At 47.5% G+C, this 13959-nt stretch overlaps 2 protein-coding genes across 2 annotated transcripts in view; one reads left to right on the top strand and one right to left on the bottom strand.

Moving 5' to 3' along the window:
- STAB2 (stabilin 2) overlaps window positions 1-6225 on the top strand; it is a 129589-nt gene extending 123364 nt beyond the window's left edge. Inside the window, exons 65-68 of the mRNA XM_006914703.2 lie at window positions 776-883; window positions 1801-1929; window positions 2959-3075; window positions 5622-6225. Of these exons, the coding sequence (XP_006914765.1) occupies window positions 776-883; window positions 1801-1929; window positions 2959-3075; window positions 5622-5672 (405 nt within the window). The 3' untranslated portion in view covers window positions 5673-6225. The remainder of the gene's footprint in view (window positions 1-775; window positions 884-1800; window positions 1930-2958; window positions 3076-5621) is intronic.
- A 1740-nt stretch (window positions 6226-7965) lies between these two features.
- The window catches only part of NT5DC3 (5'-nucleotidase domain containing 3), a 51172-nt gene continuing 45178 nt past the window's right edge, over window positions 7966-13959 (bottom strand). The window contains exon 14 of the mRNA XM_006914535.3: window positions 7966-12195. Coding sequence (XP_006914597.1) covers window positions 11943-12195 — 253 coding nt within the window. The 3' untranslated portion in view covers window positions 7966-11942. The remainder of the gene's footprint in view (window positions 12196-13959) is intronic.

Raw genomic sequence — 13959 nt, 5'->3', positions numbered from 1 at the left:
GAGGGTGGTGAGGATGATGATGGTGATTTTGATATTAGAAGTGATGTTGATCGTGGTGGTAATGATGAGCTTGACAACCTTGATGTCAAAATCATAGGCTCTTGTGGGGATTCAGTGATTCAAGACTTACAACATGCAAGACTAGTGCCTGGCATGTACCAAATGCTAAGTGTGGTTTTTTAAATTTTTACCTAATAAAAGATTTCTACTATTGAGGATCAGTAGTTTAGACCAATGCTTCTCAAACTTTAACAGGCACTTGAATCACCTGCAGATTTGTTTAAATGCAGGTTACTTAAGCAGGTGGAGTGTGGGGCCTCAGGTTCTGTCAGGTGATTGCCGACACCACAGGCCAGTGGATCATGCTTTCATCAGCAAGCATTAGATCACTTAAAAATCTCTTTTCTAACAATGTGGGGTGACGTTCAGGGCAGTGGATCTGGAGTCCAGGGCCATGGGGTTTGCCACTTACTTCCTCGGTGATCTTGGATTAACCATTTTCCTCCTGAACCTTCATCTGTCAGACAAGAGGGCTGGACAAATTACCCCGTAGGTTCTCTGCAGTTCTTAGATCAAGTTGTTGGCACAAGGACAACTAATGTGTTCTGGTTGTCCCGATAGTGAAGGTGTCCCTACTGACAGGAAGTGGGCTGCCTGTTGGTGAAGACGGGCCTGAAACCCAGGCTCCGAGACCTGAAGCAAAATGAACAACTTCCTTTCACCTAGGGAGAAAGAGTCAAATGACCACAGATCTTCAGCCCTCTTGTTTCCCTAGGAGACCAGGTTTGTCGATGGAAGAGCCATTCTGCAGTGGGACATCTTTGCTTCCAATGGGATCATTCATGTCATTTCCAGGCCTCTAAAAGCACCTCCTGCCCCAGTGGTGAGTATCCAGGGCTCCTGGAGAGGCGCCGGCAGGAGGCCGATGTCCACTGCCCAAGAGGCAAACTGTTGCTGGAAGCCCTGTCCACCCGCCTCCCCTGGGAACTGGAGGAGCCTCCCCGACCCATGGCAGCTGGCCTTGGGGATGCCTGGCCCTGGTTCTTCCACCCCTATTCCTCTGCGTTAGCAACCCAACATCTGTCACCATTAACACTTCAATGAAAGGGACAGGATGGGCCCGTGAAGGAACCACTGGAAGAACAGGAAATCCTGAGCCCCTCCGCTTCACAGCTGTGTGATCTTGGACAAGTCCCAGAACTTCTCTGAGCCCCATTTTTCTTACCTGCAAAATGAGGGTCATAATGCCTTCCTCTCTGGGTTCTTGGGAGGACTAGGAGTTAATGGAAAATAATTAGGACAGTTCCCAGCACCTGGTGCATGCTGTATAAGAGTCAGGTGGTTGGTTGGTGTTGTTGGTATCTTAACTTTGTTCTAAAGATCTGAGGGAGGGGTGAGCACAGCTGGCTGCTGGGAGGTTCCATAGCATAGTGGTTGAGTGCGTACACTCCAAAGCCAAGCTTCAAAGCCCGCCTCTGCCACTCATTGGCTGTGTGATACTAGGCAAGTGCTTAACCTCTCTGTGCCTCAATTTCCCTATATAAAAATGGAAACAATAATAACTGTCCTTATCCCTTTGGGCTACTATATGCTCAAATGGATTCTTTCATATAAAGGGCTTAGAAGAGACACTGGCAGTAGTAAGAGTAGATACATGTTAACTATTTTATCATGGTTTTTATTCCAACTTGCTCCAAGATGCCCCAGCCCAGCAAGAATGCAGTAGGCTCCAGAAAGCATAGGTCTTTGGGGACCAAAGCAGCAGTTTTAGGTATCGACCCCCCCCCTTTCTGTGTTCAGACTGCAGTCCACACTGGCTTGGGGACAGGGATATTCTTTGCCATCACCCTGGTCATTGGTGCCATCGCTTTGGCTGCGTATTCTTACTTCCGACTCCACCGGAGAACGACTGGCTTCCAGCGTTTTGAGGTAAGAGCAAGAAAAATGGGAATATGCGACGGGGGTCTCTTTGCAATCCAGCCCTCGGCGCTGGGCAACTTCAGCTGACGGCAGCTTCCAAGAACTCACCCAGCCGTGGGGCACTTGGCACACACATCCTGCCTCCTGGGTGGGGTCTCTGCCCCACGAGCAGCAGTGGTGGCTGCTCCAAGCCCCTCTCTTCCTGGCCGAGAAGGTGATGGGCCACCAATAGCACAGACCCTCTGTGCCAGGAATCTGGCTTGGTAGCAGATTCGCCAGGGCCCAGGAGGCACACATCTTGGAGGATTCACGAGACAGGTGCCCACTATGATTGGCTTGGGCTTCAGGACTGATTCTGAGGTGGGGGACCGGGTGGGGGACCTGCACAGTGAGGCCTCATGCTGCAGCCAGCGAAACGTAATGCCTATTTGTTTTTGAATTTGAAACATTTCGCCCTATTGGAACTGTTGAGCCTCTATCTGGACTGTAGAGTGACCCCTGGGGACCTGGCCCTCCCTCTCCGCTCACTGCCTCCTCCAGACACGCCTGGTAAAGACCACAGTGTCCCCAGGCAGCCCCTCACATCCTTCTAGCAGATAACCTGCCTATCGATTCGCTTCAGAGGCGAATCTCAAAAATATCATTTTTAGCACAAGTGTGCATGCTGTTGAATCCCTTTTAAATTAAGTTCAAGGGCAGGCAAAACCGCTCCCAGGTGATAGAATTCAGAACAGCAGTTACCCCTGGTGGGATTGGGTGCTGGGGGTCCAGTGGCTTGAGAGCACTGCCTGGGGGCATGGAAATGCCCTATATGCTGATTTGGGCGATGGTCACACCTGGGTGGGACTATTAAGAGGTCATTGAGCCGACCACTTAAGATGGGTGCATGTTACTACATGTGAATCAGATCTCAAAGTACTATTAAAGTTCCAGAGGTGGAGGTGGGGTCTGGGTTTGCTTTACCTGTGGACTTGGAGGAGCTGCCCCTGCCTTGGGGACATCCTGGCTCTCAGCCTCGGTGCTTGTCTTTCTGAGCAGTCAGAAGAGGATATTGACGTCACAGCTCTTGGCAAGCGCCAGCCTGAGAACGTCTCAAACCCTATGTATGAAAGCGCCACCTCGGCTCCCCCAGAACCTTCCTACGACCCCTTCACGGTAAGTTTGCCTTTTTACCCTAGGGACAGGGCCAGTTGGGGTGCAAGGAATGATGTCTTGCAGCAAATCTCTGTGGACAGCGTCACACCAAGAACAGCTCACTTCTAGAACACGTCTCCGGGCAATGAGCCTAAAGGCAGTCATGGTATTGCAGAGTGAAGCCACGTCTCGTGCAGTGCTCCTGGGTTCTTTTGTGGGGGTGGCTGAAGCCTCCAACAATTAGAGACAGGGGCGAACTAGGGATTGCCCCACCCAACCTCATGACCAAGTGACATGTCACAAGAAGAAATGGGCTAAATTCCGCCACAAACATTTATGAGGTAGCCGTGGCAAAGTAAGACATAAAGCCTTAAAAAGAGTGTGTTTCCTTTAGTTATACTTAAAGTTATATTTACATTGCTGGCAAAGATGGTTCTGCCTGTCGTCAGCTGCTGCTTGCTTTCGGAGCTCCGTTCCTTTGATGAGGTGTTTTATATCTAGAAGTACATGCTCTGCTCTCATATCCCAGGAAAAGACCTTTAGTTAGTGATCCTTGAGCGCACTTGGGGCCCCCACTGACTTCAACCCAAGGGGAAGCCTGCAGCAAGGTACCCCAGTCACACTGAATGTGGAAAGTACACCCTGCCTGAAGTTTATTACCTGGGCTGGCCTGAGAAGCTAGGGATAAAACTTAATTCTTCCTTTTATATAAAGATAAGAAAAACTGACAGCCAGTAGGATGCAGGCCCTTTTGTACCTCATCAGCCTGAGCTGATGGCCTTACTCAGGTCCAGGGAAATACAGTACTTGAATCTAGGCTTGTTTGGTTCTAGAACCCTCCCGCAGTTATAGCCAAAAAAAGAGCTGCTGTAATCGTTACGTGCATGGACATGTGCTGTTCCTCCCCCGCAAGACTAGATCCTGGTTGAATATTTGTAAGTTGGCACTGAAACGTTACAAAAATATTTTATTGCACCATTTTCAGCTTGTGTTGTGCTATAGATGTTTTTTTTCTGCAGTGAACCAAATGTAAATACCATGTGGTCCTTAGTGCCTGTGGCAGCAGATATCCTACAGCTGCAACAGATTGAAAAATAACCAGATCATAGATCCTCTTGTTTTTCAATCGAACCGATGTAAAAATTTCTAGTACAGATTGCAAAGTTAAGTTCACCTGGGCTGCTATTTTATTTCTGCAAGCATTATGTTGAAATCATGTTTAAAAATGGGAGAAAGTTATCCATTCTGTTCAATGCATTCCGTGCCTTCTCAGCTCTCTTCCAAGGGCCCATCAGCACCATGCATAAGACTCACGTGAGGCGGGCGAGAGAGCATCTTGGATGCAGGATTCAGCTAAACCTTCCAATCAGACCAGGTGGAAAAAATGCTCCAGTAACGAACCCCTGCGCCAAGGGTGCCATTCCCCAAAGTGACGTGCTAGATTCTCATGTCTTTTATATTTAAGGACGGGAGATGCCTATAGACTCTGGTGCCAATCCAGACATCTTGAATACATCCATTATGCTAATTGACAGAGCTTTGGTGCTGATCAGAGCTAGACAGCAGAAAGCTTGGGGCGGCTGCCTCTGGAACACGGCTTCTGATTGACTCGAAAGCTCAAGGGCCACCCCTGGTTTATGATGAATTTTCAACCTGAAAGAATTTTTTAGTAATCATATGAATAGCCACCTTTGTGAGGTGTTTGTACCTTCCTTAATAGCTAATTTAATCTTCGCACCTCCCTGTAAGGTAAATATTAGTATGACCCTCTAGAAATGAGGAAACTTCCACAGAGTTGAAATGATTTGTCCAGGGCACACAAGCTTCAGACAGCAACAAGAGCCCCCAGCAGTGGCCTTAACCATCGTACCATCTTCCCTCCCAACCCGATGCATGGAGGAATGCTCCTGCCACACGCGTCCCCGGGGCATTGTGGAAGAATCGTATTTTAAGCTGTAGGAGAGGGAAGTTTTTCCTCAACCATCTTAGGGTCCCTGGCTGGGTCTGAAAAGTCAACTGACAGATTCACAGCAGAAAAGCACGCGAATATTATTGAACGTTTACATGGACGTAGGAGCCTTCACAAGAGAATGACGCCCCGAGGAAGGGACCAGAGCAGGAAGCTTTTATACTTTTAGACAAAGCAGCAACATATCTGTGAAGATTTGACAAGACAAAGAGGTTTGGGCTAGGGGTTAAGTTAGTTTAACAAGGTTGGTTTGTACAGATTTCCTGACCCCAAATTCTTCATCTCTGGGGATGTGTCTTCTTCCTTCTGGTACCAGAAAGGGACTTTCCACATGGGAGTTTTATGACCTATTTCAGGGAAGAAAGAAGATGGGGGGAGGAAGTCAGAGGGACTTTCCCGCTTCTGCCGTTTTAGCTTTCTTTTTTAAACTCTTCAGCTTAAGATATTTAATATGCCAAGGTTCTATATTTTGGGGTAGTGTGTCCTGAACCCCATCGAGGCCTTGGACTGGTGGCTAAAACAAATGCTCGTCCTGGAAAGGGTCAACAAGTGGAAGGTCCTGTGTCCTCCCTGCGTTTCACAGGCGACTCTTTTCCAGGTCTCTGAAGAGCAGCAGCTGGAGAGTGGTGACCCTCTGGGGGTGCAGTGAGGGCAACGGACCTGCAATGGCCGGCCATCACCCACAGCCACCTGGGCCAGCCGAGCCCTCAGAAAGGCTGTCAACTGTGAATCCTTAGCGCCAGTGCCTTTTGGGAACCTAAGGTCTTTTAACATTTGGAAGTATGAAGCATCTGAGCTGTACCGCATCTCTCTGGTTAATCTGGAGGACTCATTTCTGTGACTGAGGGACCGTGTCAAATGCACCCACCCACTCAGGGGACTTCTCCTTCCTCTGTTTGCTGTCCTTCCTATGTACCTTTAGATGGCACTTACTGCATTCTCCCCAACTCGATAGTAACTGTGACCTTGTCTTATTTTCCTGTTAGATCACAAGCTCCCCGAGGCAGGGTCTCACCTCATTCGTCTTGTGTCTCAGCACTTAGCACCATGTCTGACACATGAAATGTACTCAATAAATGTTTAAGGAACGGAAAGTCAGTGGAATAAATCTACTGTTCTGGGAAACAAAAATACCATGCGTCCCAGGAGGGGTTAAACTTTGAAGATAAAATCCACTTTTTAGAACTAATAATCAGAGCCTTTTCAATTAACCGTCTGCCTTATGAATTATTTAATTCCGTTCTGTTTGCCTGGTTGTGTGTATTTTAATAAGATATGATAACAATGAGATACCACTTCCCACCCACTATGACGGCTGTAGTCAAAAAGACAGATAACAAGTGTTGGCTAAGATGTGGAGAAACGGGGACTCTCATACTGCTGGTGGGACTGTAAAATGGTGCGACCCCTGTGGACACCCGTTTGGCAGTTCCTCGAAAAGTTGACCATATGATCCAGAGACTTCACTCTAATGTATATACCCAAGAAAGATGAAAATATAGCCATACAAAAACGTACAGATGCATGTTCGGAGTATTATTCATTATAGCCCAAAATGAAAGTAACTCAAATGTCCATCAGTTTATGACTAGATGACCAAGTTGTGGTATATCCATACAATGAAATGTCATTCCACCCTAAAGGGGAACTAAGGACTGGTACATGCAACGGCATGGATGAACCTTGAAAACATGCCCAGTGAAAGGAGCCAGCCACAAAAGACCACGTACTTATGATTCCACTTACATGAAATGTCCAGAACAGGCCAATTCCTAGAGATAGAAAGAGGATTAGTGGTTGCCAGGAGTACGGAAGAGGGGAATGGGATTAACCGCTAAAGAGGTGTGGGGTTTCTTCTTCTGGTGATAAAAATGTTCTGCAATCTTACATTGGTGACGTGCAGGACACTCCATGCAACACAGACTGTTCACGACACCACTGAAGTCCCTGCCCTCAAAATGCCAGAAATGCCCTCCAACCCACCCATCACACATTTCCAGATTGTCCCTAGCGGGGTAGCCCTGGCCAAGTGTGAGACCCTCTGCTGGGACACAGAAGTGAAAAGCCAGGATGGGCCGACCTCGCACCCCTCCTGGTTCCCCTCACCTCACAGCCCACACAGCTTTGTTCCACGTCATCGGGGGGTTTTGCTGAGCGAAGTCCAAAGTTCTGGAAGCCCCCGAGTGTCTTAAAAACTTCACAACTCCAGGAAAGGGGCAAAGTCCCAATTTCGGGCAAAGGCACAACTTACCCTTCCTCTAGGACGACATGCCATGATGGGAGCGATGCCACGTTTCCAAGAAACCGCTCCCCAGAAAGGATGTGGGACAGATTTGCCAGTGGGTCCACCAACACCACCATCGCAGGTACCAGAAGGCAAGTGACTGGAAGGAGAAACAGCAGGCTACCCACGAGAAAAGCAAACGAGCTTACGGTCCTGGCATGATGAGAGGTCAGGATATTAAACACACACACACACACACACACACACTTTTTAAAAAAGCTCTTCGAAATATAAATTTATTCAAAATCTAGTAGTGATTTGACTTCGTAACACTCCTAATTCAGTAATATTCAGTATTTTCTTAAAACACTGCTTCCAATTTCCAGCTTTCCTGGTCATTTGATGGCAAACGTGTGGATCACCACTTTCTTGTTCTCAAGGGGGGGACTGTCCGCAGCACAGAAGTTCCAGGTGTGCTACCTGCTGCCCACCCACAGCTAAGCTCCCACCACCTTTCCATCGGTGGCTTAATTACACAGTCTTCGAGCTCTGAAAGCAAGCAGGTGTGCTCTGCTGGGCGTGATGGAATACGAGTGGTGAGAAATGAATCCTAAATCTGTCACCCCTTCTCTCAGGGACATTTCTTTTTGGGGTTATCTTAGAATTGGATATGGTTTGGCCACTAACTTAAGTACACAATAACGGAGGACTCAGAATAAACTGGATGATACAATTCACTTTTATTTGTCAATTAAGTTCAATATCATATAACATAAAATCAACATTTAGAATAAATAGCAAATTCATATTCAGCGTAAATAGCGCATCTACCTCGTTTGTGTTTACTGCACCTGATATCACACAGGCAACACTCTGTCATTCGAAATAATCAGGAAACAGTTCTCTAAGAATGCGAGACTACAGTGCTGGAGAAAAAGTGCTATCGTGGGGTGGGGTGGGGGGTCCCCAAAAGCAGAGGCGCTGGGATGGACATGCACGTGCAGGAAGTTTACAAGGTGTGTTCTTGGGATCCACACCCGGGAAGGGAGCTGCGGGGGAGGGTGGGGGGGGAAGGGGTGTGACCTTGTCTGAGGTAGGGCTTTCTTCCCAAAGCTGACAGAAGACCTAGAACTTGGGAGAGTGAGTCTTTCCGTTATGAAAGGTTATCTGGGCAGCCAAGCACAATCACCAACGAGTGTGATGAGAGGTATATTCAGCTAGTGCCCGATCCCTCAGCTCAATTACACACGACAATTATGCCCTGTGTGGGAAACAGTATTTCACCACTGGCTATGTAAGTAAATATGCTCAGAGACTAGCTCTGGGCTAGTCAGGGGAATATGGTGCACTCACCTAGAGAACGTCTTCCTTCTGTCTGCCCCCACTATGGGGCTGTTCATCTGCATGCATTAAGGTAACTTTGCCACTGGCACCAACCCGTTAGAGCAGGGGGTTGCAAACTATGGCCCGAGAGCCAAATCCAGCCTGCGGCCTGGTTTTACAAATCAAGTTGGAATGGAACAGAGCCCACCCACTCCTCGGTAGAGGCGACAGAAAATGGCCTGCCAAGCTGAAAATATTTACTGTCTTCCCCCTTACAGGAAAAGCTTGCTGACCCCGCATTAAGGAAACATCACTCTCTTTCCTTTCCTTAACCCACTAGGCTGTTAGAGGTTAGCTGAACTTGGAGCCGAGCTCCCAAACACCAAGGCAAATAAAAGAGCGGGGGTGGGAGGGAAACTGGTACAAAAAGGAATTGAAAGTAAGAAGGCAACACACAGGCTCCCCCGGAGTCGAACAGAGCAATCAAGGATCCCTGCCTCTGGCCAAATTTGGTCTCTGAGCCTCCGAGACAAGGGCTCCCAAGTGGGCCTTTGGCAGCAAATGAGCATCTGGCATAGTGGAATTCAATTCCAATGCTGAGCACACTGCACTCTCTACTGCTTCAAAGGCCTTTTGGGAGGAAGAGAGAGGAAAGGCCATTTAGTTCACCCAAAGCTAAATTAGCTAGAAGGAAAGATGACTTTTCATTGCTCCTTTGCAATAATTAAGAGGGCCAATGCATTCACAGCAACTGGTAATTCAGTCTCAGATGCGCCCGAATCAGTAACAGGTGGTTTATGTTACAGGGCATTAACGGCAACAGCGGAAAACAAAGCTGAGCTGAAGAGTATTAAAAAAAAAAAAAAAATCAGGGCTATGTTAGGAGGCAAGTGGGAGCTCTAAGCCAAACTAAAATATTTTAAAAGCCAGGTTTCATCTATAAAAGCAACTCTAAAAGAATCAATTGTGCAAAGTCCTTTCCAAGGCTACCCGCCTTGGGTACCGTGGGGCCTTGTGTTCGGCTGACGTGGACTGCCCTTGGACTATGAATTTTTGTTCACATAATTCTTAGAAAATCAGTCTAACCATTGCCAAAAGTGGAAAACATTTTTAAGTGCGCACACTACTTTTATGCTGTTTACTTCCCAAGTTGCGACTTTAAAGGGTGGAGAACAGATCCATTCCCCTTGTGCCAATGTGCTTTCACCAGCGTGTGCACCAGAGAACCACCTGGAAAGCACCCAATGCCCAGCGCAGTCATGATAACGACTAGTTGAAATCCATCCTGACCGAGCACAGACGAGAATGCCGCTGTCCCTCGCCTGGCGGTGGCTGTCCTGGCCCATGCCGCTGGCCCGGGCATCTGCCACATGGTAGGTCTCAACACGGCCGTGTTCAGTGGCCCGGAGACTAAAATCGTAATTGGTAATAAATTGTAAAATTCATTATTCACACCCAGAAAACGTATTTCTCCCCTGAGGCTTGGGTCACCTAATCTAGACATCCATGAAAGCAGGCTTGAAAAACAGTTCTACTTCATTCTTCTGTAAACAAAACACCCTGAAACTGGCATCTAGGAGACATCTAATGAATATGAGATTAGATAAAAACTAAGAAAATTTAAAAAAATAATAATACCTACTTCATCGCTCAGCTTCTCCAAAGCGGAAACTATGAGCCAAAAGCACCAGCGTGACCTCTGAGGACCAACACCGAGCAATTCTGGACACCCACCAGTCCCCCATAAACTCTGACGCTTACACCACCCGGGCACTGACAAACAGTAAACAAAGACCCATCCCATTCCAAAAAAGGAACGGACCATTGTGTTTACAATAAACTTTAGAAGGAAAAAAGGGGTCCAACAGGGTCTATTGGGTCTAAAAGGGTCTCTCTCTTTCACTATTATAAACAACAAGAAAATACCACAAGTAAAACCCCATTATAACAAGCAGCATTACAAAACATGCTATTGAATTTATGTTTAAATGCAAAAATCATTTAATTTCTGCATTCTGGCAGGCAGCCTATGGAATGCCAATCTAGCATCTTGCCAATATTACAATAAAAATGCCAAATTACCAAGCACTCCCCACAAGCCCCCTTCCTGTAACTGCCATTCATTAGGTTGGAGAATGTATGTCATCTGTACTGTCCTCAGAAAGAAATGAGAAATACTGAGTTAGCTAAGTCATTTCTAACTCTTTTTCTCTTAGTTTCAATGCCTTTTATCCTCTCCCACCTTAAACACAGACATCTAAAGAAAACCACCCAGACTCCCAAAACAGCCACACGCACAAGGCAGGAGAGAAATCTAAGGAGAAGAGAGGGCTGAATTCAAGCGTGCTCCTCGGCTGACGATCCACGAGCGCGGCAGGCCTACGCAGGATGCCCCCAGAAAAGAACAGTCTCTGGTAATGCGTATGTTTTAACAAGATACCAAAACAGCCCAGTGAGGGTCATGGTGTGGCACTTCATTGCAAGGACCATTTTTATTTCCTGTTCCGTTTTCTGTCCTCCAATAAGCATATCAAACCAACACTGTGGTGGCACTTTCATGTGTAAGAAACGCCTGGGGACCCACCACAATGCGTTGGCTCTTCTGACCTGCTTGGTGCTCACAGCCTTATTCTACAAAGTCTGTTCTGCCAGCTGAAAATTGAACGAAAAGCTCTTCTCTGGGGAAAAGTGTGAACGCACCCATCACTTGTGGCACCATTTGTCCTTCCCCAGCATGGGGTAAGACATAGGAAGCAGATACTGATGACCATCGAGGGCCAAGGACTTGCACCTTCTCCTGTTCTTTCTCACATAAGACTTTCCAGAGAGGCTGTCTTCTTTCAAGTGATGCACCAGGACGCCAAAGCCCTGGTACCGGATGACTGGGGAATGGGCTGCTGTTTGAGGACCATCCCCGCTACTTACTGTCGTCTTAGGCCACTGTACAGCTCACTCAACCATCAGCTTTCCGCGAGCAGTTTATCGCTGCACGTCACTGTGCCCCTCTGTTCCCCATGCACTGCCCGTGACTGTTCAATACATGTTCCAAGGGAGACTCAAGGACAGTTTCAAAACTTCCCTGAAAGACTGACATTAGTTCCAGTACCCCCACAAACAGGAAAGCTGGTCACAGAGTGTCCATGTGGAGCTTGCCTTCGGCCCGACATGTGCAGGAAGGCGGGACTGGTGGGCCGCTAGCTTCTGTCTTAACGACCTCGGAAGTACTCTCCATAAGGTACAAAATAAATAGCAGAAGGCCTACTTGTGTCTTTTCCGAAAGCAACACTCATATCCACACGAAGTCAGCCCCGTCATGTCTGCCCAATCCGGGGCCGTGGCTGTTTCTGGCTTTTTCCACAGGTGGGCACCAGGCTACTTGGCCTGGGCCTCCTGCAGGAGGGGGAGTCTGAAGCTGGGGGGCCCGTCGGACCATGCGGGAAGTTCGTGCTGCAGTGGAGTCCTCCTGGGGTAGAACGTGTGGTTGACATCGTAGTTCAGGAGGCAGCTCAGAGATGCCATGTAGATGTCGGCAAACCGTGACAGGCGTCTCAGGAAGTAGGTTGGGTTCTGGTCTGTGCGGAACAAGCTTCCAAACTGGGCGTTGAAGAAACTTTTGGTCATTTCCCTGAAGAAGAAAAGAGGGGTGCAACTGAAAATGATTCAAAAACAGTCTGTTTTTCAGTTACTAAAATCAAAATCACTTTTCTTTTTTCACAAGACTCATTTTATAGGAGAGAAAATTAGCTAGGAGAGCAGCTTCAACTTCCACTCAGGAAAACAGCCTGGCCGTCCATCACCCAGATGACTCTGATCACATTTCCCGTTGAGGCCAGCTGGACAGAACGCTGTTAAGGCCCAGTTTCAGTGTGTATGTCCGTCTAAATCTGCGTGCTACATTTTCCGAACAAAAACAGAGGAGGCTGGAGCTGCTTCTGAAGGTACATGGAGAGACACGAAACGTTCTGAGTCTCAAAACCTCCCTCATCTACAATATGGGACCGAGACCCCCTTTTAATAAGGTTATAGTAAAAACTATATAAGGTTAGGGAAATAAAAGCATATTATAAACTCTGATATATTTTGATATTCAAGAAACTAAGGATTCTTTTATAGTGATGTAAATAAATCTCCACTATCCATTTCTTGGTTTCAAACACCTCATTACCCCTCAAAACCTAGGTTATAATTTGCAAGGCTGTTCACCCAACCCCAGAATCTAAGCCACTGCAGGTGTGCGTACGTGCATCACCATCTGATGGCTAGGACATCTTCACACAGAATATTCCAGCAAAATGGCTAAATACCATCTGACTGTTAATAAATCAGTTACAAACATAATAAGAAAAACATTCATTTACGCAACTGTGTAATAAAAGCCACTATTTGGTAGTGACTGTTGTCATAGGGTGACAGGAGATGTAAAAACCAAAAAGTAGAATATTAAAAAACTCAATTAGGTTTGTGGGTGGAATGACACAAACGGTGTTTAAATTTTTACTGAAAAAAATCTCTTTGAGATATGAAGTCGTTAGAAACTCGAATTCAAAACCCAAATCTCTGATGGGTCAAACAGGTCTGGCCTTCGGGGGAGAGGGACCTGGAGTCAAATCACAGCATATGCCTATCACACTCTCACCCAACATGTCTACAGCAATGTGAGAGTGACAAGCTAGAACAGGCCACCGATAGCCGACGCCCTGAGAGGGAGGAGGAAGGATGGAGTCAATACATCCAATGAGCTCTGCCCCTCTCTGTGCTTCCCCCGGCAGTCAGGGTGTCTGCTGCTCGGAGGCCAGAACCCAGGCAGTGACTGCTACTTCCCAACCTTAGAGACAGCTGAGCTTGGGGCAGGGGGAAGCCAGGGACAAGAGCAGAAATGACCATGTAAACAGTGTCCAGGTGGCAGCTCTCAGGGAAGCACGGCTGTCCACAAGGCCTCTTCTGAACAACCATTCCCTTAAGATGTGCACAACCATTCCCTTAAGATGCACCCCGCCACGCTGTTCTGATGCCGGCGGGCTTTCTTCACCAATAAACAGGACAGTACCGAGTGCAGGCACGTTGCTGAAACAGCCGTGGCTACGAATAAGCACCAGGGTTGTAGGAGCTCCAAGAACTCATTGTGGCTCAGAGCCCACCTCCAATACTGTCCCAGGAGCCACGCTGTGCGGCAGGCATTACCAGCGAGTAGGCCGCCAGCTGCCCAGATGGGAAAGTCGAGCAGACCGGGAGAAGGGATGGGAGGGAAAGGCTCATTCGAATCAGGCAGGGCCTGGCAGGGAATGTGGAAGAGGAGTTGCGTGTGTGTGTTTATGTGAGAGAAGGGCATATTTGTTTGATTTTCTTAAAAAGAAGCAAATGGCAAGGGTAGGAGATGTGAGGGAGGTTA

The sequence above is a fragment of the Pteropus alecto genome, unplaced genomic scaffold (assembly GCF_000325575.1).
Source record: "Pteropus alecto unplaced genomic scaffold, ASM32557v1 scaffold94, whole genome shotgun sequence".
Classification (NCBI taxonomy): Eukaryota; Metazoa; Chordata; class Mammalia; order Chiroptera; family Pteropodidae; genus Pteropus; species Pteropus alecto.
This window is presented reverse-complemented; position numbering and strand designations above follow the sequence as displayed.